Source organism: Crinia signifera, chromosome 19 (genome assembly GCF_055691185.1).
Source record: "Crinia signifera chromosome 19, ASM5569118v1, whole genome shotgun sequence".
NCBI classification, from domain to species: Eukaryota; Metazoa; Chordata; class Amphibia; order Anura; family Myobatrachidae; genus Crinia; species Crinia signifera.
In genome coordinates, this window is record NC_139226.1 from 63,189,340 (window position 1) to 63,216,470 (window position 27,131).

The window sequence follows — 27,131 nt, forward strand, 5'->3', positions numbered from 1 at the left end:
GTCTAGCAGGGGGTTGCCCTAGGTAACGGGAACCCGCCTGTACCCTATTGAAGGGATTGTTAATTTGCTCTGCCATGCTCGTAGTCAGTGTGCACACTAAGTTAAGTCCTAATTCAAAGTGAGGATATATGTCGACGTGGGACCATTATGTTGACACGTGACTGTGTATGTTGATTCATTTGCCAATAGATTATATTGAGGTTTCTGAGCCATTTAAATTGATTGCTAGATAGAATGATTATTGTTTGATTGTATGCTTTACTGTAGGTGTTTGTTCATTGAGTATTTCTTCTTGTCATTTGTCATTGAGATATTGCAGCGGTCAATCCGTGTGTTAGTAAATAAATTACTGTCGCTGCTAATCGTGGTAGAGTTGTCTTTTGTGGGTCCCTTGGGTTGTGCCGTTCCCTGCCACAGGTTCCCCAGCAGAAGCCGCGAAGAATCCAGAAGCCGCCGCCGTCACCAGCTCCAGATTAAGGTACGCCATCTTGCACCACACCGTACAGGGGCATTGTCACAAGGGCACCATGCCCAATTCATTTTTTAAGGAGTGTCGGTTATTTTCTGTCTTTCGTACTTTCTATCTCTATATTTCTAAATCAATTTCTTACCACATTTATAGCGCCAAGCATTTCAGATTTTAACAGTTTAATTTGTGAGTTGCTTTATTTCATACACAGGTGAAGCCAGTCATCTGTGAAACCAGAAAACAGCGTCTATTTGGGAAGCAATCTGACAATCCAATGCGATGGAGCTTTGCAGGGGGAGACTGTGAGTCTATATAGAAATGGAAAGAAATTCTTACAGCAGTATACAAATGGACCTGAGGCCATATTTCATATAGCACATGTGTCTATGCAGCATCAAGGCTATTATTTCTGCATGATTGACTCAATCAGAAGGATTTCTGACAATGTAAAAGTAGTGATCCAAGGTAAAAATCTGAACTTATCTTTAGATTTCACTATATAATATTCATAGTGTTAGTATATGGTTTTGCAGTGTAAATGATTGGCGCTTTAAAAAAAAACCTGGAAATTTCTTTCCAAATCTCTCACTTTCTGAATCTATCATCCTATTAACCCCCCCATATATTGTTTGACTGTTACAGTATCACAGTCAAACAATATAAACATGCAACATATCATTTTATTGAGCATAAGCTGCTTGTGCAATATATATATATATATATATATATATATATCTCAATATAACTATCTATAGATCTATCTATCTATATTGCATTTAGTGTGAGGCCCCAGTGCACAGCAAGAAGACAAGTACATTATAGTCTCTCATTTGAGAAATAGACACCTCACAGGTCTTAAAGTGGCAGCTTCATTTATTGGTACCCGCAAACACCAGAGAGGCAGTGGCGTAACTATGCCTCCGCAGCCCCCGCCGTGGCGGGGAGGCGCAGAGTAACTATGGGCGCCGGGGGGCTGCGGTGCTATAGTTACCCGCTGCGCTGCTGCCCGGCCGCATCTGCGGTCACTGTCCCGTCACTCGCTCCCGGCGCCGGCTCCTGCTGATAATGAAAACTGACACTTAGAAAATGGCTGCCCCCGTATTGCAGACAGTTTTGGCAGCCATTTTCTAAGAGTCACTTTTCATTATCAGCAGGAGCCGGCGCCGGGAGACTGGACGATGCGGCTCTGTCAGGTATGGGCATGGGGAGGGGCGCCGAGGGGAGGGAGAGAGAGAGGGGGGCGCCGGAAAAGTTTGGCGGGGGGGTGCAAAATATATAGTTACGCCACTGCAGAGAGGACTACATTAAAGAATGTATGCAGCTTTGTATTTCATTCTGGACATTCCCTGATCCCTGTGCAACTGTTAACAGCCATCCACTACATTGTTGACAAATACAGCTACCGCAATCTCTGGGATACCTGCAATTATCAGCAGCTGGAAGCGAACCACAATACAGCTTGAGCAAAAGGAGCAACCACCACACTGCGGGTGAGAGTTACAGTCTCTTGCAATCCATCAGCAGCACCTGTCTCCGGCAAGGTCCACCCACCATACATGGCACTTTGCAGCAGCACGTGTCACGGCACGGTGAGTGAGAGACACCGTGTCTTGCTCACCGGAGACCAGAGCCGGATTAACAATGGGCCTGATGGAGCTACAGCTCCAGGCTCACTCTCTAAATTTTATAGCTGAGGGTCAGGGCTTTCCAACGAGCCCGGCCCCGCGTTGCTAGCCCCCCAGGAACCGGAGATAACGCCAGGCAAAGCTGGAACGTTTTCCCCATAGGATAACATGAGACCTGCTAATTCCGACCCCCACCTGGTTCCAATGGCATCACAGAAGCTCGTGGTTGATCTTAGTCTAATACAAATCGCTGGGCCTTCAATCTGATACCAGGCTGGTCCATATGAGTTCATTGGTTCTAGAGATATTGCGGGTAAACCGTTTTTTTCATGTTTGAAATGTCATTTCATGGCTGTTCATGTTGTTTGAGGACAGATTTCTCTGGAACCAAATGGCCCAGTTTCACAGGGCCAAAATCATTTGAAAATCATTCGAAGCCCACATGTAAATGGGTCAGTTGGTTCCGAAGATAATGCAGGTTAACTACCCCCCCCCCTTTAAACTTTAAAGGGGGGGGGGGGGGGGGTTTAGTTTTCTCTCCTCACACTAGAAAATGCAGGAACTAGGCTGGTGTAATAGGGGCCAGCCCGGGTAAATCCCTGCATTTTCTGGAGTGAAAGGGGTATTATTTCAAATAGCCGGGACCTGCATTGCTCTGAATACAGCAGGGCAGCCCCCTGCTCTCTGTCCGGCTGCCAATGGCTGTCATTTCTGCCAGGCGGCGGCTGTCCCCCAGTTACCGCAAGCATGTATTCCCCCTTGGCAATGAGCATGCAATCCCACATGGCAATGAGCATGTAACCCCTGGCAATGAGCATATAGGTAAGCAGCACTTATGTAGCATAATTTTTAATAGGCATTATGGTGTTTGGCATAATACGTAATGGACATTATGGTGTGTGGCTTAACATGTAATGGGCATTATGGTGTAATTTTTAATGCGCACCTTTGGCGCACAATGCCTGTTTATGAAGCATATTGTGCATTATTGCTTAATCTGTTTGGTATAGTGTGTATTTTGGCTCTCTCCATGTTGCAAAATTTTGCCTTAATCGACGTGGCATAACGTGAATTTTGACTCAATCCGTGTGCCATAGTGTGAATTTTGGCTGTCGATATGAATTTTTGCTCATTCCATGTGGCATAATGTCTAAGAGGCAAGTACAATATAAAGGGGTTACTCTTTTGTTGCATGATTTGTATAAGGGGTATATGGGGTCCGGTATGATATGCTGGCGGTCGGAATCCCGGCGGTCAAAATACTGACGCCGGAATCCCGACCTCCGCAATGCCGACAAGGGGGGGGGGGGGGGGCTGTGGATCGCTCCCATAAAGGGGACACCCATAAAGGGACAAAGTGCATTAGAGTGGTCGGGATTCTGGCATCGGTATTTTGACCACTGGGATTCCGACCACTGGCATATTAACCGCATCCCGGTATATGGTGTGGTAAACTTAGGTGACCACATAAAAGGTGCTGAAATGTTGTCTATCAAGTTTTGTCTTTCAGTATTCTTTTTATGACTGGAGTGCCGCCTCACCCCGCAAGTATCTTAGGATTTTAGGACATCGGCATCCTGCGGGTGCACCTTTTGGAGGGCACCCGCCAATATATCTTCCTGCATTTTTCCTATGCCAGCCCCCTGCTTTTTCCAGGCATATATAATTAGTTGAAAGTATTTAAACAAATAGAGACGCATGAGCAGACCACCCAAATAGAACACTGGTCACGCCCCCCACATTATTAGGTGCTGGACACAACCCCTATTATTGCGCATAATAGGCCCTTGATCATTTTCAGCTCCAGGCCCATTTAGACCTTAATCTTGCTCTGCCGGAGACAACTCATCATCGTCACGCTGCGGGTGTGAGACGCCGCCCTGACCCATGGCACACTTGCCTGCATATACCCTGTCTGACATACCTATTTCCACGAGATTCCCTGTTGTGGGTGCCGCAGATGGGTACCACGACAGGTGAAGCAATTGAGCAATAATACCATCTGTAAAAATTCATCTCTAACGGAAAAGTAATACATTTCTCTATATATAATTACTGGATCAAGTAAGTGTGCTGGATCACGGAATATACTCAGAGTACTAGCATATGCTTTTAAGAGAGCGATTTATAGCATCTTAATTGTTTCTATTTTTGTAGCTACTAATTATACTAATTTACATACACCCTGAAAGAATGTTTATGTAAAATGTTATATATTTTTTATACTGTGCATTTATGTTAAATTTATTTGTAGGTGGCCACCTAATCAGTTTCTTAATTTACAATAAATAATTGATGAATAATCAAAACATATTTGTGCAGTTGAATACACCCATAGTGCCCTAGTAGATTTGGTATTCTGTCTGGAATGTAGTGGCCAGTGCAGTCACCAGATCTCAACCCCATTGAGCTGTTGTGGGAGTAGCTTGACCATATGTTACTCAAGAAGTGCCCATCAAGCCAATCCAACTTGTGGGAGGTGCTTCAGGAAGTGTGGGGTGAAATTTCTTCAAATTACCTCAACAAATTAACAAATAGAATGCCTAAGGTCTGCAATGCTGTACTTGCTGCAAAAGTGCATCAATTTGTTGATGAAAGCAAAGTTTGAAGGACAAAATTAATATTGCAAATCATTATTTCTAAACTTGCAAATGTCTTGACTATATGTTCTATTCATTTTGCAACTCATTTGATAAATAAAAGTCAGCTTTTATGTGAAATACAAATTTTTCTGGGTGACCCCAAACTGTGTATATGGACAGATAGAGAATACCCCAATATGTGCTCGATATATATATATATATATATATAGAACAGCACCTCTGAAAGTGCACATGTCCACCCTCTGAGCAATAATCTGATAGCTGTTATTGAGTTAATAAACACCAGCTTATTTTGAGCCAGCCAAGTCATTGAAATGACGAAACGCGTCAGCCCTTTGTACTTACCTGTTAATTGTATGTTGTATGTTAATCGATTATCCGAAAGAATTTCATCCAAGCTGTATCGATTTGTATTTTATATTTATGATGCAATGCTTGATAAGCATTTTTAATTAAACATTTACGTATTTATTGATTTAGTCTTAGCGCCCTCTGAACCTTTTCTTTTTTTATATATATTTTTCTAAATGCTGACCACAAGGAGGCCCTAGAGAGAGGGGGCCCTGGAGGAACTGACCCCCTGAGCCCCCCCCCCCCATCCCATTTAATCCGGCTCTGGTCATGATTACCACATAGGGAGACAGCACGATGTGTTTAAATGAACTAAAAGTCCTGTAGAATATGAACTTCCATTTTAACTGCATTGTAGGCTCTGTGCAATTCAATGCACCTACCCACCCATTTTCATAAAAAAATAAAAACATAACTTATTCTCCTGTAGTTCCTCACCTTCTCTTTACATGCATCCATACAGTAAATGGCTGTAAGGGCACTGATTGGTGGATAAATACAGCCATCCACCAATCAGTATTCTGACAGTCTATCACTGACTGGTGACAGACTGGGGTGCAGGTAGAGAATACTGCCTGGCCACTCTGTCATTCACAATCAACCCGAAAGCATCCTCTACCTGCCTCCCAATAAGCTCCAGAGGCACTGGCCTGGGGCAAATAGACCCCAGGGAATGCAATGGCTTTCCATACATCGCAGGTACAGTATGTGCATGGTCCATGAGACATACAAACAACACCTGTGTGAAGTTTCATAACATGTATATTACAGGTTGTCTCCCTCCTATTTCTAGTATATTATGACCATTTATATTTCATCACAAGGATTTATTAATGTGTGACAAGCCGGGGCGTTACCTGGTTGTTACCTTCGCTTGGGCCGGATATCTTCTCCCTTCGCAGGTTCTTCACCCCGCCAGTTGGGAAGACCACACCTCCGTAAGAACCAGAGCAAGGCGTTCGGACAGATACAACTGTAATTTTATTTAGTGCAAATGGAACAAGACCACTAAATGGGTATCTAACAACAATGGGTTTGCTAAACACTTACTTGTCAAAGAACCAATTTCCCCAACAGTCTCCAGTATACTGGGGAGTGAATAAACTGGCCCCGCTGACCGCCAACTGGGTCCCTGCAGGCGGATGTCTACTCACTCGGCTATGCGACACCCAATCAAATGACTCTAGGAAGTAGTGCATAAATTCACGGAGTATTTAACATTACATGTACAGATAACTTATCACGTATCACATGACATCAAAACAGACACAATTGAACAGAATACAGAAGGAATGTCCTAACTAGTAGGTATCAAGCAAAGTATTCCCTGAGAAGTAATGTCAAATCAGCACTTAGAATACAGGGAAAGTTGAGTCTCAGTAATAATCAATGTCAACCACAAGATGGCAGCATTTCCCAGAATGAATCACTGTAATGCAGGATAAAGGGCCTTATTTTGGTTCACTCTTTCTGACAAAATACTTCTTAGATGGACAAAACCATGTGCACTGCAGGGGGGCAGATGTAACATGTGCAGAGAGAATTAGATTTGGGTGAGTAATTTTGTTTCTGTGCAGGGAAAATACTGGCTGCTTTATTTTTACACTTCAATATAGATCTCACTTTGAAGTAAAACCCCACCCAAATCTAACTCTCTCTGCACATTTTGCATATGCTCCCCTGCAGTGCACATGGTTTTGTCCATCTAAGAAGGATTTTGTCAGAAAGAGTGAACCAAAATAAGGCCCAAAGTGTAATGTAACTTGTCCCCTGAATTGACAACGGATTACTCTGTTTAAATGGGCTTTGTATGAACTCCCATTAAGTGGCAGGTGAACAGAGGATGAAAAAGGGGAAAAGGGGATCCGGGAATGGTTTGAGGCTTCTCCCTTCCCTTGGATAGGGTAAAGCTGCGTTGGTGACAGGGAGTGAATAGTGGGGCTCCGGCCTGGTGGCTATTGCAGTGGGCACCCAAGGCTCCTGTAATAAATTACGTTGGTGGCAGGGAGTGGAGGTTGGGGATCCAGCCTGGGGGCTATTCCAGTGGGCACTTAAGGCTCCAGCAATGGATTACGTTGGTGGCAGGGAGTGGAGGTTGGGGATCCAGCCTGGGGGCCTTGCACTAGAAAGTACCTTTTTTCTGGAGCAAGGTGCCCGTCCCGACCTGGTCTCCGTCCGTCTGGTGCGGGCCACCTCTTCTGCAGGGGCACCCTAGTGTGGGCGCTGCGTTTGCAGCATTGCCACACTCAGCCGCGCCGCTCCTGCTCTGTGCCGCTCCACGCTGGGGGGTCTTGTCTGCCGGCTCGCGTTCTTCCAGGGGTCTTCAGCTCCTGCCGCCACTTCCCCGCCTCTCTCTCTCTTCACACTCGCGTCGCTGCCGCACCTCTCTCTCCCCGGCGTCTTCTCAGGCTTCCCCGCGTCTTCACAGGCTTCCCGGCGTCGTCCCGTCCTACTGCTCTCTTCTCCGTCTCGCCACGAGTTCACTCTCTCCTCCCCCTCACATCCGGTGCCCTCCCACCTCAGTCTCCTCGCGCGCTGCTTGTTAACCCCTTCCTGCTGGGCTAATTCAGAATGGGGCAGCCCTGTTTGGGGGTGCCACAAATGTATTCTGTATATTATTGTATTATGAATATTCATCTTTAGTTTTTTATGTGTAATGTGTTTTTCCTACTCTATATTACCCTCATTTTGATTTTGTTATTAAAATACATGAACTGACCAGACAAAGGGGCCGATTCAGACCATCTCACAGCAAGCCAAAATCGGACCCTTTCCCAATGTTTGCAGTTTGCGCATGCACTTTTATGAACATGTGCAAACTCCAGAACTCCAGAAGTGAACGTTTTCAGCAGCTTTCAAACTTGCCACCCTTTCTCTCAAGACTGGGCGGACGGGGCAAACAGGGGTCTGGAGCAGGGGAACACCCCACAAAACCTCTGGGCACTTCCCTGGGAACACAGGCATTGTGTTGCCTGCTCAAGCAGGCGGCTGACTTCACATGATGTCAGCGCCCGCCCTGTATTTGGCGATCAGAGAAGAGGTGTTCTCATATAAATTCCCTCACATGCAAGCGCAGGGATGCAGGTGGCGTGGGTGGCTGGCATTTAGCAGGGCGGCACTGACCTGTCCGTTAGGCTGTGAGTGTATGCAGCCTAGCGCAAAGGTCTGAATGAGGCTCAAATTGTATTATGGGGAAATCAATTTCTTTAAAAAACTAAAGCAATCCATTGTGATTGGTGCAAAACACATTGCAATTTCTATATATTTTGTTATGTTCCAGAATTAGAGACTCCTATCTTATCTGCCAATCCAAATATTCCCATGGGCAGTATTGTTACAGTGCGATGTGATGGAGCAACACCAGGGGAGACAATCAGCCTGTACAAAGATGGGACACAATTTCTACATGAGAAGTCCAATGGATCTGCAGTCGAATTTCATTTTACACAGCTGGAGTTTGAGTGCACTTATTCCTGTAAGAGGCAATTGAATACCAAGTTCAGCAATGAAATAAGGATTTTACTAAAAGGTAAAAAATTTATATTATTTTTTATTGATGACCATAGTTAAATCAAAGACAAATAAATCGTAAAAAAAAAAGATTAATAGCCTGCTAGCCTTTACCAGAGCCATTACTAGGGGGGGAGGGCATCACAGACAGTGCAAGGCCCTGAGGATAACATTGATGCTGCCCACAGCACTGGCTTCTGTCTATCGGGCTGCCAGTAATGGCACCTGGCAGCTAGTATCAAAGCTACAGGGCTGCCCAAAGTATTCTTCAAATGCCAGTTTACCAAGAATGAACTCGATGGATGCCAGTCTTTATTCAGCCTTAACTACTATGTAACTATGTAACTATGGAGGTTATTCTGGTTGGTGCGTAAATTGCCGAATTCTTTCGGAGCGGTCCGCACGCCACGCTGTGCGGACATTGTACGAAGAAACGCCCACCGGTCCTCCGCATTTGGACGGACTCACACTTTAAGAAGAGGGCGTGTTTACGGACGGCATCCAAACCTTGCGTGTGCGGTGGACACACACATATTCTGCACGGTCTTACAGCGTCTGCACGGTCTTACAGCGTCAGAACGGACGGGAACCTGCCCGTACGCACCGTTGTTATTGGTGAATGTAAAAGTGACATGGATATTTATATTAGTGATAGGAAGTTCTGTCCATTGCTTGCAGTGTAAATGTGTGTCAAAAAGGCAGCATATATTTGTGTGTTTTGTAATGGTCCATTTAAGCTGCAATGATTCCAATTGAAGCAATGACAAGAGTGTAATTAATGAGTAATGAGTAAAGGAGTGGATTGTATTGTGTTCAGCTGACATTGGTTCAGGTGCGCCCGTACTGATTGGGCGTTCCGAATGCCTAGCGCATGACCGAGTGGTGTCCGCAAAGCAATACTTGCTTATGAAGACCGCATATTTCCTGCCTTTTTGTTCGTGTGCAGTCGGTGTGCTGTCCGAATGTATGCGTACCAAAATTAGTGCACTCCCTCGAGTACGCCCATGTTTACGCCCAGTTTAGCCCACTTTGAAACTACGCCCCTGTGTACTTCAGAATGACGCCCATAATACGCCCATATCTCCAAAGTGAATGCGGTGCACATTTCTGTACGGTATTAGTGAGAACAAGTACGGAGACCTTGCGTGGCACATGCGCATAGCGTTGCCCACGCATGCGCAGACGGCTAAAAAACGCCATCCGAAAGAGTTCGGGAAAGTATGCATCGACCAGAATAAGGCCCTATGTAACAATGAAATCTGCAGTCTGACGCATAGCGCATCCTCAGGATATTCTGGACAGTTCTGCATTTCCTGGTGCTGGTGGCCCTGTGCCTTCTATGGTACAGGTACATAGTGCCCTGTTATGCTGCTGGCCTCTACATACAGAATACAGTCTATCTTCCACGCTTTACAGAAAAGTACAGATGTACTGCTTCTTTTATCCAAAAATCACACAGTGCATGAATTTGTTGTAATATTGTATACATGCTTAGAAAAAGAATTTACTAAGCAACCCACAGCGCAGATGGTGACACTCTGCCCAGGAAATACAAAAAGCCTTCACCAAAAGGCTCAAGAAGACATCGAATACACACAAGATTATTGTACATCCACTCGCCAGTGGATGTACAATAATCTTGTGTGTATTGTATACATGCTTATCAATGTCATCATCATCATCATCCTCCTCTTTTGTGTTCCCCTTATAAACATTATGCCCCATAATAGTATTACCTATTTATAATATGCCACACAGTAGCGCCACTAATACACAATACACCCCACAGTAGTGCCCCATATACCAGGGACATAAAATAATCCCATTGAAAATCTACTTGCCTCCTTTATTATTACTGATATAAGAATTAAACCTTCTTGGACATGCCCCAATGGAAATACATAAAATGATTGGCTCAAATGGTTTAGCGCAGGTCTGTCTTTGGTAAAATAATGTAATCAAATCACTAACTTTTATGTTTTGATTTTACAAATTAAGGAATTCAACAGCACCACATTAGAAAAAATGGCTTCTGCTAATCTACTTTATTAGCTTAGCTTGATCCTTAATGTGTTTATTGTTTTTTGTATGATAATTTGACACTATGGGCGAGATTTAGTGGGTTGACCGTTTTTGAGAAAATGTGATTGTTTTCTCAAATCGCCCTATATCGCCGTTTTTTAAAATCGCATTTTTTGCAGCGAATTCGCATATTTAATGAGGTGTGTATTCCGGCATGAAAAGTGCGAGAAAGTGCGATATAGGGCGATTTTCGGAATGAAAAGGTGCGATTTTGGTGAAATGTGCGATTTTGTCATTAAAAAATAAATAAAATAAAAAAAGGCGTGACCCTCCTGTACATAACCAACCCCGGGCTCATTGAGCCGGTCCTGGTTCCAAAAATACGGGGGACAAAAAGCGTAAGGGTCCCCCGTATTTCTGAAACCAGCCCCGGACTCTTGGACCGGTCCTGGTTCCAAAAATACGGGGGACAAAAAATCTGGGGGTCCCCCGTATTTTGAAACCAGCACCGGGCTCCAACAGCCCGCAGTGTCATGCCACAGCCGGGGGACACTTTTTACACAAGGTCCCCCGGCCATACCATAAGCACCGTGGCTGGTCGGCCTTGGACGGGGTTCCTGGAGGAGTGGGGACCCCCCCCAATAAAGGGGTCCCCCACCCCCAGGCTTCACCCGTCCAGGGCTGAAGCCCAGGGCTGTCACCGGCGTCCCTGGCCATTGGACGCCGGCCTGATAGGGTTAAATTCACATTCCTAACATTGCTTAATACAGGAGAACTACAAGTGCCAGCAGACCTCCCCCGCATGCTGGGACTTGGAGAACCACAAGTCCCAGCATGCAGGGCATTAATGGGCCTGCTGGGACTTGTAGTCCACCTGTAAAATGAATGTTAAAATAAAACACACACACAGAAAAGTAAAACTTTATTACATACACATCCACACACTTCAACTTTACACCAATATACATACCGATCCAGGATCCAGCGCTGGTCTCCCTTTTGCAGCAGAGCCGGCTCTCCCCGCACTGACAGCGGGGAGAACCGGCTTTCTCATATGGAATTCATATGGAATCTGATTCAACATGTATTTTGCACAAATATTCTTTTTTTTTTTTTACTAGAACCTAAAGAAACCATGCAAGCCATCCCCAGTAAAGTGGTTACAAAGGGAGGAAGTGTAACAATCCAGTGTTCAAGTGACCATTATGCCGAGGTATTTCGTTTATATATAGGAGACAATTGGACAAACTATATAGATCAAACAGGTGATGGGAATGTTGCAAACTTTACTTTGGCAAATGTAAATACAACTGATACTGGACCTTACAGATGCCTCTATAATTATCCAGAAGGATGGTCTCAGCAACATCATGTTCTGCAATTAATAATTGGTAAGTAGCAATTTCTTAATGTACATGACTCTTGTACTACTGTAGTTATAGGTGAAAGTTATGATAAATTTATGAGGATTAATGCACGCACCACATCGGCAACCATCGAAAGGTGTGGGCGTTCCCCCTGGCCTGCGAATGGATGTTACTGTGTAACATCCATTCGCATGCCCTGAGTGTGAATTGTGCTTGAGAATGGGTGGCCCCAGTCAACCATTCGCATGGCGGGGTTTGGTGGACTCGCCATGCTGCAAATCAACCAGAATAACCCTCTATATGTATAATCGATTGTTTAATGTATGCCCCTTTCACATAGAAAATTAAATTCCCAGGTGAAGCAGTTCCATTTCATTAAACACGGGTCCTTTTTCTGTGTGAAAGAGTCAATCCGGACCAGGGTTGGAAACCCGAGTTTAAGATGCGGATTGACCCTTTCACACAGGCGAAAAAACCCCATGTAATAGAGGAAATCTCTGGGTCTAAATATTAGACCCGGAAATTTCCTCTCCTGTGTGAAAAGGTCTGACAGCAATGACTTGAAAAGCTGAGTAATTGCCGGGTTATTCGGCCGCCGCTGTCTGAAAGCGGTGTTAGAAGCAGATCACCAAAGGAGGAGCTGGTCAGCGAGGCTGTGGGGCCCTCTAGGCCCAGGGTTACCCCGTTATCCACATTGACCAGTCCAACCCTGGTCACACATGCATCATGACATTGATAAAAGACTTTTGACAATATTTTTTATTTTTATCGCTCATGATGTATATTGCTTTCATTTATGCACATTACTCTCTAAAAAAATTCTGTTTTCAGTTTCAGAAGTACACAGATTGATATACATCCGACATGTTCTCTCAGTACTGGTCCTTTTTTTGATTTTGATCATCATACTTGTACACTTCAGAGGAATCCAGAAGGTGGAGGAATATGGATCTGAGGTACCAGCTACTCTCTCAGATCTGATAACTCTCAGATGATGAAGATGTGCAGAAGTAGAGATCTGTTACAGATGTCATAAACCAACTTTAACCTTCGTCCTCAGTAACCCAACAATTATAACATGTTTTTATTTCTAAAAAAAAAGAAAAGATCTTTTAATCAGTAATATAATTAATTTTAAGTGACTTTTTTTGGTCTATCACCACATTAAAGAATAGGAATGGGTTATGTGTTTGTTTCAGTACAGATTTTTAAAATACCTATAATTTAATAAACTATATATGGTTTGTGTATCCCTTATCCGAAATGCTCGGGACCAGGAGCATTTTGGATAAGGGATTTTTGCGGATTTTGGACATTTTTTTCTACTTACCTGGTCCCCCAGCGGTACCCCGATGGTGTCCCCTGGCGTCCACGGTGGTTTTGGAACCCTCTTCAGCGGCATCTCCGGTCCCAGGGGTGCAGTGTGTGGGTGCCCCAGTGATGTCACCGGTGCGCCTGCGCAATGCATCCTTGGGACCGGGGATGCACCTGAAGAGGATCTCGATGGCCACCGTGGACACCGGGGGACGATGTAAGTATGAAAAAAGAGGTAGCGAGGGGGAAACAAAAAAAAAACCAATGAGATATTCTGAAAAACCATGGCTTTTTGGAAATTTTTGGTTTTTGGAATATACAGATAAGGGAGACTCCACCTGTATACAAGTGTTAGATAAGAACTGGGGAGAAAGGGGAAATGGGAGTGTGGGTCTAGGGCACTGAACAACTGAAACTATAACTTGGTAAGAAAGCGTAATCCTGTCAACGTTAGTGGGTGCCACAGGCAAGTAATGTTGAGGAGGTGCTCCCTGGGAGTATAGTGTTGATATGGAAAAAAAATATCCAAGAGAGGATAAGGAAAGATCTCCTCGTGTGGGGCACTAGCCTTCTATGTATATATTGGTGTGTGGTAATAAAATAACTTTTTTTTTTTCAAAAACATTTTATTTGTAGAATTTTGCATTGTACAAGCAACATTGTGACAAAATTTCACCTAATTTGTATATTGCATAACCAACTTGAATTCCATTTCTGGCCCAGTATAATAGTAATCATAGTATTAATAATAATAACCTACATTTTAATATCCAACATGCTGGGCAACTGTAGTAAACTAACTACTCCAACATGTCATGGTATGATACTCGCTATTATTAACAGTGAGATTATACATTCTCGCTAGTTATGCTCACGAGTGGAGTTGAGCTTGCAATACATTATATTAATGCTTAAACTTAAAGAACCGTTAACATACATATCTACTCTAATAGAGACACACATGAGGGGCGAGACAAGAACAACAGTAAGGCCTAGGATAATGTACAATAACTGATGGAAAGTGTGTCCTGTGGAGCTTTAAGAAATCACTGATATGTGGTGGCAAAAGTTGCAGCGTTATAAAGGAAGCAATATATTCCGTGTTTGAGGTCACACAGGGGGTGGCCAACTGTCTGTATAAAAAACAATTTGTATTTTCAAACATTTTTAATACATGTCCTTGCGCAGTAGGTGTGAAAGTTTCTATGTATAATCCCCATTTTTTTGTAGAATCGAAGAATGCCATTCTCAACATCTGGGAGGGTGGCTCTGCATTCCATGTATAAAATGTTGTGTAATACCTGTTTGAGTTCTGATACTGAAGTTTTTGCACTGGGCATTTCTCTCTGAAGAAGCCCTGAGGTTAACAACAGGCTGGGAAACGCGTTAGAGATACCTAAACGGACATCCATCTCATATGCATTCCTGCATTCTGCAACAAATTGTACGGTGTTTCACTCTGGATAAAGATGCCGCCTAAATAAACTGGTGTTGGTAGCTGGGAGGACATCTTTCTCTACTGAGGCTGTAAAGGTACCTTTAATCTTTGTCTGGCCAGACATGATGAACTGAGCCTACAAACAAGCTATTGATAAAACTTACTAACAATATCATCTGCTTAGCTCTTTAATGCCTAACAAACTAACCAGAGGACTAAGGGGGTTATTCTAGTCCATTCTTTCTGACAAAATCCTTCTTAGATGGACAAAACCATGTGCACTGCGGGTGGGGCAGATGTAACTTGTGCAGAGAGAATTAGATTTGGTGGGGTTTTTCTTCAAAGTGAGATCTATATTGAAGTGTAAAATCATGCAGTCAGTATTTTCCCTGCACAGAAACAAAATAACTCACCCAAATCTAATTCTCTCTGCACATGTTACATCTGCCCCCCTGCAGTGCACATGGTTTTGTCCATCTAAGAAGGATTTTGTCAGAAAGAATGAACTAGAATAAACCTACTCTCTGCTGCACCCCTAAGAACTGTCTCTAAACTGTTTTGGCAATATACTAATCATAAGCTACTAATTATTGATTAACATCTTATCCAAATGCGGGCTCTTTATCCAAAATTGATAATTGATAATATCTCACCTATTATTTTAACAATTATTTTATGAATTGTATGTCATTATGATTATGTGTTAATTATGCAATAGAGTGGCCACTTATTTAGCTATCTGTGTTTAGTTTTGTGTAATTATGTCTATATTATGTAATTGAATATGTTTATTAATATATAAAATAGTTATATCCCTACAGTGCACAGTTTTGTGTCTCCCTTTTTTGTGTAATACCTGTTTGAGTTCTGATACTGAAGGGACAGAACGCTTAATCCAGTGTTTCATCACCAACTTATTTGCCACCCCTAAAATAACCGTCAGTAGAGGTATACGTTTCTTCTTTCTTGTGCCCAAATCCCATTCCTTGAAATTTAGCAATACGCATGCACAAGGCCAAGGAGATTTAACAATGTGTAGTTTGAACACTGACTTGATAAAGCCGACCACTCTGTTCCAGAAGTTAGCTATTTTGGCACACTCCCACAGGTTATGAAATAGGGATGCTGCTCGGCTTGTGCATTTAATACAGCAGTCAGAACTTTCAGGCACCATGTGTGCCCTTTGAGCTGGTGACATGTAGGCACGAGCTATGATTTTTAAACAGACCTCTTGCAGGGAGGAAGAGATGCTTAAGTGTCATGTTAGTGACCCAGGATGTCCTCTACAGATGTCAAACCTGGTATGTCGCACTCAGTGTTGCAAGTAAGGGGGTACGGCGTGGTACGGAGTACCTGTAAGAAATATGTTGCAGGTACGCAGTACCACTTACCCCCTGACCCACTGTCAATTCTATTTTTATTTTAAGTCTAAATATAATGCATCCGCAGCCCGCCCACCCAGCGTTATGATTGGTGCTGTATGCAGCTACCGGCTACTGCTGATTTAGCCTGTCACATTGATAGGCATCAGCGGTGCCGACAGCATGAAGAGCAGGCTCCACAATTGTAAGCACAAGCTGCCGGGCTCTCCCCCAAGCAAGAGCCAACCCACCCCCAGTCATTCCCTGCTTCTCATTCCCTGTCTCCTGATGCCACGCCACTATTGTCATTTAGTCACTCCTCTAGCTTTGTGTGACCACGCCCCCTCATGACACATGGCCACACCCATTTTTGGTGGAGGCTATCAGTACCATCAAGAAAAAAAATCTACTTGCACCACTGGTCGCACTTCCATTTAGTGAGGAAGTTACTCCATTTCTTATCCCTATTTGAATTATACAGATATGCGTAGTATAATCTTAGTCTGTACGTGCCTGTTTGAGTGGTGGATAGTAATATTTGAACAGGATCTGTGACTGTCAGATGTCATGGGATTGGGTTGTGTTTGGATGAAGTCCCTAACTTGCAGGTATAAGTTTGAATTTAACAAACTAGATTTGTCTTTCAATGCTGAAAAAGAAAGTAGAACGCCACCTGGATCAAACACATGTTTTATCGCTGCTATGCCACAATCCCTCCATCGCAGAAAAGTGTAATTTTCCATGCCAGAGGGGATATAATAAAGGATTCCCCCACAAAGTATTGAATCAAGAGACCTACTGATTTCTCATTAGTTGTTTATTAGTAACTACGGACAGAGCCGAATTTCCCATTAGGCACGTGAGGCACGTGCCTAGGGGCGGCACATGTTTGGGGGCGGCACTTGGATGCCTGTGATATTACTGTCAGCCCAAAATGCACCAATACGGATGCCTTATATGTGCTTTGAAATGAAACCATGTTCAATAAATCGTGTGGGATTTTGTTTTTGGGGGAGTGGAGCAAAGCACCTGGATTATAGGTGTAGAAGAAAGCCATTTCCAGGTCGTAATTAATGAATGTGGATTTCCCCCAAAACCAGTCGTTGATGTATCTGAAACAGACAAGGGTGTGTTTGAGACCGCGGTTATATGTGTAGTGCCCTAGAGCCACTACGTCCGCCACGTCTGGCTAGCGGGGGATCCCGGCCACCGCATCCTACTTTTGCGGCGCCTGTTATAGCTCCAGGAGTTGGTAGTAGCCGGCCCTCAGGTGGGGCTCGTGGCAGCTTGTGCGGGCGGCTGGGGGACCAGTATGTCAGGTGCTATGTCTGCCGCGCCTGGCGTGCAATGTATAGCGACGGCGGCGCCTCTGTCAGCTCCGGGAGTCGGGGGTAGTCTGCAGTCAGCCTGGGGCTTGTGGCAGCTTGTAGAGATGGGTCGTTCGCGAACAAACCGGATCTTTTGAACGGATCCCATTCAAGAACGAATGAGCCGCCGATCCCCAAAAGGTGATCCGTTTCAGTTTACAATGCATTTTCCGGTACTTATGTACTATCTGGGCGTCCGATTTAGAATCGGGCACATCGCATCGCATCGCATGCGACCATCGGATGCGATGACCCGATTTTTCCATAGGAATCAATGTTAAAATGGACTGAGTCCATTTTAACATGGAATTCAATGGGAAAAAGGGGTCCTTTTCATACCCCTACTATCCAAGTGGGCATGGAGTTGGATATAAACCTGTGGCGAGCGTAGCGTGCCACCGAGCCCGAAGCGTGGCGAGCGGACACAGAATACCGTCCCCTCGCGGGGCTCGCTTCGCTCGCCACGCTTCGGGCTCGGTGGCTCGCTATGCTCGCCACAGGTTTATATCCAACTCCATGCCCACTTGGATAGTAGGGGTATGAAAAGGACCCCTTTTTCCCATTGAATTCCATGTTAAAATGGACTCAGTCATTTTAACATTGATTCCTATGGAAAAATCGGGTCATCGCATCGCATCGCATCTGATTGTATGCCTTAACTTAAGGCATACAATCAAAAATCGGACGCCCAGATACTACATAAGTACCCATTTTCCTGATCTCAGTGCTGCCACCTGTGGCAGCTGAGATGTACTACCTCTGTAGACTGAGTACAGTGCTTTGACTACAAGTGATAGAAAGATTAGCTGCTGCTGCCAGGGATGGCCATCGGTACAGACGCCATCGATGGTTGCCATCGATGTTGATTCTGCACCCAGCCATCGATCAGTGTTTTCACTCGGTCATGTATATTCCCCTTTTTGTTTTTCAAAGTGAGCCGAGGTTCCGTCTTAAAGATACGTATCTTTCCACCGAGAGATCCGGCGGATCCCGGCTCAGCTTGATGATCCGTTTTGCCCATCTCTAGCAGCTTGTGCGGGTGGTTGGGGGACTAGGGATGGCCATCGACCATCGATGATTCGAAATCATCTATGGTTCATGGCCGATGTCGAATACTTTTGCCATCGATGGGGGAGTACCAGATGGTTTCCCTCCATCGATGGAATAGCAAAACGATGTTCCCTTCATCTGAGGCTGCACCGCAAGTCTAAAATAACCTTTTTATTTAGAATTATTAAAAGGTCTGTGACAGTGGGCCTCAGACAAAAGCAGATGAATGACATGAAACAAACAGCATACAGTGTATTTACACAATAATCTGATGGTATGTTATGAGAGGTAAACATAAGAAAGCAGTGAGATATTTGAATTTTCAATGTGTGCCAGGATATGTGACAAAATGAGGCAATTATTAGGGAAATACCTATAGTAGTAGTAGTACGTTTATTTATAAGGCGCCAGGGCCGGTGCAAGGCACCGGAGCGCCCCAGGCGAGGGGGGGTGGGGCGCCCCGGTGCCTACGGGGGGGTACCTGTGGCGCTGTGTGATCTGGCGGCGGGGTCCCTACAGTGATACGCGCAATCCGGCAGCCAGGCGGCGCGGGAAGCGCTGATGGGTTTGAAAACTCGCCGCACGCTGATTGGCTGAATCTCAGCCAATCAGCATGCGGAATGTTTCCAAACCCAGCAGCGTTTCCCGCGCCGCCGCCTGACTGCCGGATAGCGCGCATCACTGCAGGGACCCCGCCACCAGATCACACAGTGCCGCAGGTACCCGGCACGGACACCCCTGCAGCCTCCATGCGAGAGGCGAGGGGCGAAGTGCCGCCCTCCAGTGGCTGGTGCCCTAGGCAAATGCCTAGATTTGCCTAGTGGTGACGCCGGCCCTGTAAGGTGCCACAAAGTGTCCGCAGCGCCGTACATAGCAAACATAAAAACAAATTACAAGGTAACGTACAGGGTGTGATGATAAAATACAGCATAAATAGGGGTATAGCTGGGAGAACTAAAATCAGCATCAATTTGGAGTAGGTGTGGAAATTGTCGAGGAGACTGAAGATGAAGTAGAGGAAGGGAAGAACAGGGCAGGCGCGCTGGTGAGGTAAAGAGGTAATAAGGTGTCCCGTTCACACAATATAAAACACCAACATTTGCTACTAATATGCGGTTGTCAGTTCATGTAAAGTGGTTGTTGAGCACACAAATCAGCATGACGTTGCAGATCTATAATTAGCTCATAAGTGTAGATTGCTGCAGTATTTATTCTGACAGAAACATCTACAGACTGTAAAACCCATTTAGCTGCCACAAAAGTACGGTATGAATCAGAGACAGTATCAATTGTGAACCTGAATAATAGTTGCTAAACATCCACTTGACACAGAATGAAAAACAGCAACACTTGTATGAACCATGGATGGAGCATTACTACAGTATGTATAGCTTAATGAAAGTATCAATTTAATCGACACAAAGGAAAGACTGAGCCTTTAAAAGTTTATCATATGGGGATGATAGCATGGGGGTACCCAGATGTTTAGTTACACACTCTAGACATAAAAACATACACTGCAGCCATTGGGAACATGTGTTGCAATGAATATAAATATAACAGAGTGATAGGGTGCCGGCCGGACAGGTAGTAGGTGAGCAGAAAAAGGCTATTATAGAAACATAACATAACATTTGGCCCATCAAGTCTGCCCCTTTTTTTATCCTATTCATGTCTGGTAGACACCTGGGGCAGCTGCTTCCCACACATATGACTCACGGTCAGCGAATAAGAGGGTGAGTGTGCTCTACGTTTATCACGAATATGGAGATATAGAAAAATAGAACAGGCTTCTTCTGCAACAGCGGGTAGCGACCCCAGCCCTGATGATGGCAGCGCAGGGCTGATGGTGGGAACCCGTCAGGATGAGAGAGCCCGCAAAGAAAACATAAATGGTAGTGCCCAGATTACCTCATCAATTCCCTATACAAGGTGCTCTCCACTGTGTATAAACTATGTTTATAGTGAACAGTGGGTGAGCGGTTATAGCGGGGTAATGTGGTAAAGAAACAAAGATAAGTGGTGCTGCCAGTGATCCTCCGTTCTGCCGGGGTAGGAGCCTAGTGTCAGTGGTCGTTTCAGGGATATAGCACTCGGCGTGGATGGGTATCACTCGCCTAGGGCAGACCTCAGTGTAAGGAGAAGAAAGAAAGAAGCCTGCAGGGTACCTGTCAATGGGAGGTAGTTCACTGTGGTGTGTGCTGTGAGCATAACTAGCGAGGAATAATTGTAAACTTATTCGCTTTAGAGTTCATTACTTTTTCAGATAGAGACCAAAGTTTTTTCTACTGAGTGCACTTTTTTTTTTGCTGCAAAGGTGGGAATTGGGATCGGTGGCAGGGCCTCTGAGCAACATATTACTTTATCACTGGACATTGGCCCTTATTCTGGTTCACTCGCAAAGGCAAATTCTTTCTCAAATGGACAAAACCATGTGCACTGCAGGTGGGGCAGATGTAACTTGTGCAGAGAGAATTAGATTTGGGTGGGGTTTTACTTCATGATCTATATTGCAGTGTAAAAATAAAACAGTCAGTATTTTCCCTGCACTTAAACAAAATAACTCAAACCCAAATGTAACTCTCTCTGAACATGTTACATCTGCCCCCTGCAGTGCACATAGTTTTGTCCATTTGAGAAGGAATTTGCCTTTGCGCGTGAACCAGAATACGGGCCATTGTGTGTATAATATACAATACATATCTAATATACACACGCAATGAGGGTTATTCTGGTTGATTTGCAAGGCTGCAACCATACACAAGGGCAATTCGCACGCAGGGATTTGCGAATGGATGTTACACAGTCCATGTTAACCATAGTACATTACAGCAATTGTACGGTGGATAGTGTATAGTCCAGTGGTTCTCAACCTCGGTCCTCAAGTACCCCCAACAGTTCACATTTTCTATGTCTCCACACAGAATCACAGGTGAGATAATTAGCTCCACCTGTGATCTTTGAAAATGTGTCAGTGAATAACGATTGCACCTGGGCACCTGCCAGGTGACCTGAAAAACATGGACTGTTGGGGGGCTACTTGAGGACCGAGGTTGAGAACCACTGGTATAGTCTACACTACAAAACACATTTTCATGTGTAGTATAGCCCATTAAAGATGTATTACCCCCAATCAAAGGCATGCTCAGCACATTTTATTAGGGGATGCAAGGTCAAAGGGTTGTGTCTAGCACCACCCATTGGGCGTGTCTAATACCACAAATCAGGCGTGTCTACCATCATCTATTGGCACTCACTACAATATAAAACATCTCTCAGTCACACCATAATCTCCCACCTTTCAATTTTAGGGCCAGATGCACTAAGCTTCAAAAGTGATAAAAATAGAATCAAAAGCTTACCTAAGCTTGAGATGAAATAAGCACCCTGTTTTTGTAGTAAGAATTAGTAGAGCAGTTGTCATTGGTGGTTTAGTGCTAGGTGCTGGTTGGTTGCAGGTCAGGTGGGTTAGCCAGTAGGGGGAGGAGTTTGAAAGGTTATATAAGTGTTGGCTGAGGTAAATTATCCCTCTTGCCATTTTTGGATTCCCTGGAGATTGCGGTCCCTCTGGAGTCTAGATAGGCTAAGTGTCGCTTTATTTACTATCTTTCTATATTCTATTTGTCCTAAGCTTTCTATTTCTTATTCTGTCTATCTCTGTGTATAAATTTCTTCTCTCCGTTTTTGAGTTTTTTATTTTTTCTGTCATTCCCCCTTTTGTCAGTGTCTGGCTGCTGGCTGTAGTTATTTGCTGCACCTGCTGTGCTTTCAGCACAAAGTGTGGTAAAAAGTTTTCTGTAGGTAGTGGGATGTCTCGCCCTCACCGCAATGCGCCCCCTCCCCGGCGGCTGGTGGAAGTGGCTAGGCCGTTACAGGCCGCCGCGTCCTCCCAGGTCTCCAGGGGAGCACGCTTGTCAGCGGCGGCGGCAGGGGCGTAACTAGATATTCGTAGGCCCCATAGCAAACGTTTTTACAGGCCCCTATTTAGCAGTTGATGATGACAAATGTATGTAAAACATATTACTTATACAGTAAGATGGGGCCCCTTCAGCTCTGGGCCCCATAGCAGCTGCACCCTTTGCACCTATGGTAGTTACGCCCTTGGGCGGCGGCGGTGGGGGGTTCGCGCCTGGCCCCAGCTCCCGCGGGTAACATGGCGGGAGTAAGAGGGAGGGCGCGCGGACGCAGTGGGTCGGCGGGGCAGGCGGCTGCTCGCACTGCCGGGGCAGGACACTGTAATGGCGGCCGCGGTCGTAGGCACGCCGCGCCCGGCCCCCTCGCCTTCTGGCCTGCAGGCTTGGTTAGCTAGGGGGCGCAGGGCAGGGGGTCACCCTCAGTCGACAATAATATGCAAAAGGGGGGGCCCAGGTCAGAGAGTGGGGGTACGGAGGTGGCGGCTAGCCCCGCCCCCTTATCTCAGGCGGACATTTTGTCCACTGAATATTTTCAGCATGCAGTGGGCAGTCCTACAGCTTTAGGAGCTGGGGACATGCAGCAGTGGGGGCAGTCAGTTAACTTGTCCCCTGTCAGCAGGCAGCAGGATATTAGGATAAATGATTGGCAGTCACCTCAGTCAGTGAGGGGTGCGTTTACACCTATTGTTAGGATTAGATCCTCTCCTAATTACTCCCAGCCCCCACCTACACCAGTGTTAGTGCAGGGGCCGATGCCGATAGCGCAGCCTGCAGGGCTGCAGGCAGTGGGTGGGACAGTAAACAATATAGCCACGGTCCAAACAGCGCAGTTCAGGAGTTGGTCTCCCTATTTTAACACGGCAGTTTAGCAGCAGGGTGTGCAAGGGCAGTGGCCAGTGGGGCAGCAGTGGGGGAGCATGCAGCAGCCATTTTATCAACCACAGGGTCAGGCTTGGCTGAGCACTGTACCTGGTAACCAGGGTCAGCAATTTTGGGCAATTAATCAGGGATTTGGGCAAGCTCCGGGTGGATTTTATGGGGTTAGTGGCCAGCATGGCGTAATCACCTCAGCGCAGCAAAGCAATTTTCAATTGCCACCCCCACCCCCGCCCCCGCCCATTCCGGAGGCCGCACCTCCCAGGGTAACGGCAGCACTTCAGCAGGTTGGGCAGGGAGGGGGGCCTGTCAGGGAGCATGGTGGCAGTGAAGGGGTTATTACATTAGATGCTGATGAAGAAAATGTTGTGAACTCTGTTCCTGTTAGTATTCCTTTGCAGGCGGTTTCGGAAAGCGCAGGGCCTGGAAGCGTATCTGAAGTCCTGGAATCATCGAGTCAAGTCGCGGTGGGCGCACTGCGCGACGTGGGACAGACGGTAAGAACTGAAGAGCAGGCGGGGCTGTCGACATCAAGAGCAGGTGAGATCACGCACACAGCGCAGCAGCAGGTGGAAGGGTCGCATTCAGACAGACTACTGATTCATCCAGCTCAGATGGTAGGCCGCACAAGCTGATGAAGTACTTTGCGCAGAAAATTAGGGGAAAAAAAAAGGGAGCAGGGGGTTCGAGGAGTGTAGCTAGCAGTGCAGCCAGGGTAGGTCCGGATGCATCAGGTGACGCTGTGCATTGTTCTAACACGGCCATATTGAGGGGTGTGAGGTCTAAAATTAGAGACAAAATAAAGAAGGGGCGTTTCGTGGACATGTTTGCTATAACACATGAAGCAAAGAAAGAATTGGAGGAAGCCAAGGCTAAGGGCCCGGCAGCAGAGGAGGCTAGGAGGTCTTATACCAACTGGCTGGCAGGGGCTTATGTGTTTGCAGCATGCTACACGGAAACCAGGCCATCGGAGCATATGAATATGTTTAAGTATTTTCATCTAATACATAACATGTATTCAACAGGCAGGGTTAATGCATGGAGGCAGTACGATGAGCTTTTTAGGAAAAAGCAGGATGGGCAAAAAGTTTTTAGTTTAGGGTTTAAGGATGTGGAAGTATGGTTGGAAGTTACCCAGCAAATGAGGGGGTCAAGCGAAGCAGGTGGGGGGCGAAGACAGCTTTTTCTTAGCAAGCCCGGGTACAGTGTGCCCGGGAAGGGAAAATGCTATGCGTTTAACAACGGGCAGTGCACAAAAGGAGCAGGGTGTAGGTACAGACACGTGTGCTTGCAATGCAGTGGGACCCACCCAGCAAAGGAGTGTGCAAGATCAAGGGGGCAAGCAGCTGGGAGGGGAGAGGCTGGGCCTGGCAATAGGCAAGGCGGAGTCGCCAGTTAGGATTGAGGAGTTAAAGAGGTGGTTAAGACTCTATCCTCTTAGGGAGGAAGCAGCCTTTTTATTACAGGGTTTTTCAGAGGGTTTTCGTTTACCGGTTATAGATAGGGTGATTGCATCGGCAAATAGAAACCTGAAGTCAGCTAGGGATTTCCCAGAGGTGGTTCGGAAAAAAGTGCAGAGCGAAGTAAACTTAGGTAGAATGGTAGGGCCTTTCAGGGAGCCCCCAATCGCGGATCTATGTATTTCTCCGCTGGGGGTGGTGCCTAAGAGAGAGCCTGGGAAATATAGGTTGATTCAGCATTTATCTTATCCAGAGGGGGGCTCGGTGAATGAGGCGTTAGATCAGGAGGTTTGTAGCGTTAGCTATGAATTGTTTGAGCATGCATTAAGTTTGGTGCAGGGGTTCGGTAAGGGAGCCCTGATGGCTAAGGTAGATGTGGAATCAGCTTTTAGGATTTTGCCTTTACACCCGGAATCGTTCAAGTATATGGGTTTTAAGTTAGGAGGGGAGTTTTATATAGAGAGATGTTTACCGATGGGTTGTTCAGTTTCATGCTCATTCGTTGAGCGTTTTAGCAGTTTCCTGCAGTGGTGTATTAAAGCAGGTTGCAAGCAGCAAGGGGTAACCCACTACCTGGATGACTTTTTGTTAATAGGTCCGGCGGATAGTGAGGTGTGTAGTGAGTTACTTTTTTCAACCAGTGCATTGTTTTGGGTACTGGGGGTACCAATTGCAAAGGAGAAGACGGAGGGGCCTGTTAATAGGCTATCTTACTTAGGTATTGAGATAGACACAGTATTGGGTATTTGCAGGCTTCCAGAAGAAAAGGTGTCGAGGTTGAAGGGGCAGTTGGAAGAGTTCTTAGAGGTAAAAAGAGTCACGTTGAAGCAGTTGCAGTCACTGCTGGGGTTATTAAATTTCGCCTGTAGGGTGATCCCAATGGGTAGAGTTTTTTGTAGAAGGTTGGAGAGAGCTACAGCGGGGGTTAGGAAGCCTCATCATCAAGTAAGAATCTCCGCGGAATTGAAAGAAGATCTGAAAGTTTGGAGCGTATTTTAAGGGGCACTGGTGCGCGGAGGCGTGGCCGGAGGATTGGAGGTTGAAAGGACTTACTGCTAGTATGTTGCTGTTGGAACTTTTTCCAATAATCGTGGCAGTGGAACTATGGGCTGGGCAGATTGCTAACAAGAACATTGTTTTTTGGTGTGATAATTTGGGAGTAGTTCATTCAATTAACAATCAGAGGTCAGATTGTCCAAGGGTAATGCGGTTACTTAGGCATCTCATTCTGTGATGTTTGCAGGAGAATATTTCTTTCTCAGCAAGGCATGTTCCAGGGGTAAAGAATGAAATAGCGGATGCATTATCGAGGTTCCAATGGGATAGGTTCAGGAGGCTGGCCCCGACAGCAGATCCTGATGGTGTGTCATGTCCTTCTCAATTATGGCAGATCATCGAGCCGGCATCGAAAGTCTAGCCCTGAAGGCTTTGGCCCCAAGTACGCTGAGAAGTTACTCGGCGGCTTGGAATGAATGGTCGGTTTTTACAGCAAGGTGGGGTGAGGGTAAGTGTGAAGAGGAAGTTATGTTAGAATTCGTGTGGGCTTGCCACCAGGAAGGTAGATCTAGGGCAGCAATGTCCGGGGCACTGGCGGGAATCGCTTATTTTTCTAAATTGAAGGGTCTAAAAGATCCTACCAAGTCATTCCTGTTGTCTAAGGCATTAAAGGGGTGGGCCAGAGAACAGAGGGTGGAAGGAGATTTGAGAAGGCCCATAGATCAGGGTTTACTGCAGGATTTAGTCACAGCAGTTTCGGGGGTGGCAGTGGATGAGTATGAATCAGCCCTTTTTGGTTTGGCATTTGTGCTTGCGTTTTTTGGGGCGTTTAGGATTGGGGAGTTAGTTGCAAGAAATAAATCGTGTGTGGTCTCTGGGGTGTTGAAAGAGAATGTGGTGATTAAAAAAGATTTAGCGTTGATAAAGATTCAGAGATCCAAAACGGATCAGCTGGGTAAGGGGCGCTGGATTTCCTTGGCAGAGGAGAATAAGGGGATCTGTCCGGTGGAATTAGCAAACAACTTTGCTTTGGTTAGGCCAAAGGGGGGGGTTCAGTGGTTAGTGCATAAGGATGGTACGCCGTTAACCAAATTTCAATTTTCTAGTGTGTTTGGTAAATGTTTGGTGGCTTTGGGCCTCCCGGAGGAAGAATATGGTACTCATTCCTTTAGGATTGGAGCAGCAACTTGCGCAGCGGTAGCGGGCAGTTCAGAGGAGGCAATAAAGCGGCTGGGTAGGTGGAAATCTTCAGCTTTTAAGGCGTATATAAGAGGGGATAAGTTATAGTGAGCGCGCTCCTGGCGAGTTTGTTCTTTAGGTAACCCAGGGCCATAAGCCACCTGCCTTTTATAAAGGGGGATTGGATGGCGTTTCACTTTTTTCCTCTTAAAATCTGAGGTTTTGTGTT

General features: G+C 45.6%; 2 protein-coding genes across 2 annotated transcripts in view; one reads left to right on the top strand and one right to left on the bottom strand.

The window, feature by feature from the left end:
- Positions 1-726: 726 nt before the first annotated feature.
- Positions 727-12,928, top strand: LOC146041548 (immunoglobulin superfamily member 1-like). The gene is made up of 4 exons (XM_083161505.1): positions 727-934; positions 8,329-8,577; positions 11,702-11,971; positions 12,870-12,928. The coding sequence occupies exons 1-4, from the start codon at positions 856-858 to the stop codon at positions 12,926-12,928; spliced, it is 657 nt and encodes a 218-aa protein (XP_083017631.1). The 5' UTR covers positions 727-855.
- Positions 11,847-27,131, bottom strand: part of LOC146042609 (cell adhesion molecule CEACAM7-like) — a 31,765-nt gene continuing 16,480 nt past the window's right edge. The window contains exon 6 of the mRNA XM_083162686.1: positions 11,847-13,037. Coding sequence (XP_083018812.1) covers positions 13,032-13,037 — 6 coding nt within the window. The 3' untranslated portion in view covers positions 11,847-13,031. The remainder of the gene's footprint in view (positions 13,038-27,131) is intronic.

Excerpts from the sequence above, each read along its gene's own strand:
- LOC146041548 (XM_083161505.1), top strand. The coding sequence starts at position 856 with ATGCAGCATCAAGGCTATTATTTCTGCATGATTGACTCAATCAGAAGG. Across the intron at positions 935-8,328 it reads TGTAAAAGTAGTGATCCAAG|AATTAGAGACTCCTATCTTA; the intron begins GTAAAAATCTGA and ends GTTATGTTCCAG. Across the intron at positions 8,578-11,701 it reads AATAAGGATTTTACTAAAAG|AACCTAAAGAAACCATGCAA; the intron begins GTAAAAAATTTA and ends TTTTTTTACTAG.